This window comes from Entamoeba nuttalli, assembly GCF_000257125.1.
Source record: "Entamoeba nuttalli P19 unplaced genomic scaffold asmbl_4668, whole genome shotgun sequence".
In the NCBI taxonomy this organism is placed as follows: Eukaryota; Evosea; order Mastigamoebida; family Endamoebidae; genus Entamoeba; species Entamoeba nuttalli.
The window spans coordinates 558-2,542 of NW_008576956.1; the positions used below are offsets into that span (position 1 = coordinate 558).

General features: G+C 29.1%; 1 protein-coding gene across 1 annotated transcript in view; it reads right to left on the minus strand.

The window, feature by feature from the left end:
* The window catches only part of ENU1_109090 (5'-3' exonuclease domain containing protein), a gene marked incomplete at both ends in the record, with an annotated part of 1,683 nt that extends 282 nt beyond the window's left edge, over positions 1-1,401 (minus strand). Inside the window, one exon of the mRNA XM_008859507.1 lies at positions 1-1,401. This exon is cut by the window's left edge and continues 282 nt beyond it. Within this exon, the coding sequence (XP_008857729.1) occupies positions 1-1,401 (1,401 nt within the window).
* Positions 1,402-1,985: the final 584 nt, after the last annotated feature.

A 1,985-nucleotide genomic window follows, 5' to 3' on the forward strand; every position in this document is an offset into this window, starting at 1 on the left:
CGCTTCTCCCATTTTCAATAAGTCTTTTGTTTCAGCTTTCTTAAAGCGTTCTTTTAGTCTATTTTCTTTTTGTTCAATTAATTTTATTTCTGCCTCTTGGGTTTTGAGTTGTTCTTGCTGTTCTGGAGTGAGTTCATTCATATTTTCAGTACTTTTTAAAGTATTAATTTTGTAAATGGTTGCTTTTCTCATTTCTAATTGCTTCATTTGATTATCAAAATTTTTTTTAGCATTCATTTTTTCTTTCTGACATTTCTTTTCTAGGATTGCTGGTTCTTCCTTACCAACTTCCTGTAAAAAATTCTTGGCGTTGGTAACATTAAGACTTCCACTCTCAGTGATATATCCTCCGTGTGGTAAAAATTCTCGATAAACTTTCATTAAAAGATCAACTGCTCCATCTCTAATATCTAACGATGGAATATGTGGTAAAAAGTCATTTCCAACTAAGAAACAGAAGAAAATAAAATCATCCACACATCTTTCAAATTCAAATCCCTCTACTTTTAGTGTAATTTGAAGATATCCACGAAGGATATGACAATGAAGAAATTGGAATGGTTTTATAATAGTGTCCATAGCACCAACCTCTTTTCTACGTTGACATTTATCTGGGGGATGAACTCCATTACAAATGTAACATCGATCATCTTCAAAAAATACTTTTTCTCTAATAATACTGAAGAACCGTTCATGGGTTGCAAGAGATAACATAATAAGATCAGCATCTAATCCATACATACAATGATGAGTATTTGGGTTATAATCTGGTGACTCTTTTTGTCTTCTAATAAAATCCATAATTTTATGCTCTCCTTCGCCTGGTACACCAGAATCACTTAAAATAACAACAAGTTTATTCCAATAACTCGATTGACTCATTCTTTCTTTTATATATTTCTTCAATGTTTTAGAAACTACTGACATAAATTCTGTACCAGGAGTAATACAATTCGAATCTAATGGTTTTACATAAGGAACTTCAGGTAATCCATTCATTAATCTTTTTTTGTTATCTTCTGCTTGTCTAAGTTCTGCATTTTCTGCATCTTTTGCTGATTTGAATCTACGACTTCTTTGTTGATTCATTTTTGCTCTTGGTGCAACTCCATCAACAGCAAGATACAATAATTTTCTAGGTCTGACAATGTCAATAATGTAATCTAAATATCTAGTTAATAATACCATCATGTCTTCTATTTTTTCAGGTGATTGTCGGTCTTGTGGATGGAAACAAGGATGAATTAATCCATTCATATCAATGTAAAAATTATCATATTCAACCCCACTGGCATTTGGTTCATTTAGATCTCCATACTTCTCTTGGGAAGATGGTTTACAGTCAACAATAATTTTTGGAAATCTTTGCTTTAACCATCTAAAGAATGACGGAACTCCCATTGACCCTTTCAAGTTCAATTTTAGGTTTAAGTCTTTTTTTCTCGTTTTATTTTGTGTTTTATATATCAAAGCTATTTTAATTGGAATGAAAGATATTATTTTTTTGTTACATTCATTTTTGTTTGTTTTTTATTTTGAATAAAAAAATTAAACTATTACTTAATAAGAAAAACTATTAGTCAATAGATTTTGTTAATATTCAAAAGAAAATATAAAATTTCATTTCTTTAAGATATGCGTGTTTTGTTATTCTCTTGTTCATAAAGACACTGAAGTTTTACAACATAACTACTGAATTTACGTCAAATAAGCTGTGAACACGCCAAAGTTTTAAATGTTATTTTTAAGTTTAATATTTTGCAAAAAAAAAGAATGTATTATAGTTCAAGGATAAGACAAAAATAATTGCTCATTGAACAGTCTTGTTTTTCTTATAAATCCTAAAAGTTTTATTTTCAAGTTAATAATAATTATTCAAGACTGTGTGTTCATAACAAAGAATTCTTGGTGCTATTACAGTTATAAAATGCCACTTGTTTGAGAAATAACAAAATAACAAAACAAGATAAACAATGAAGAGACTT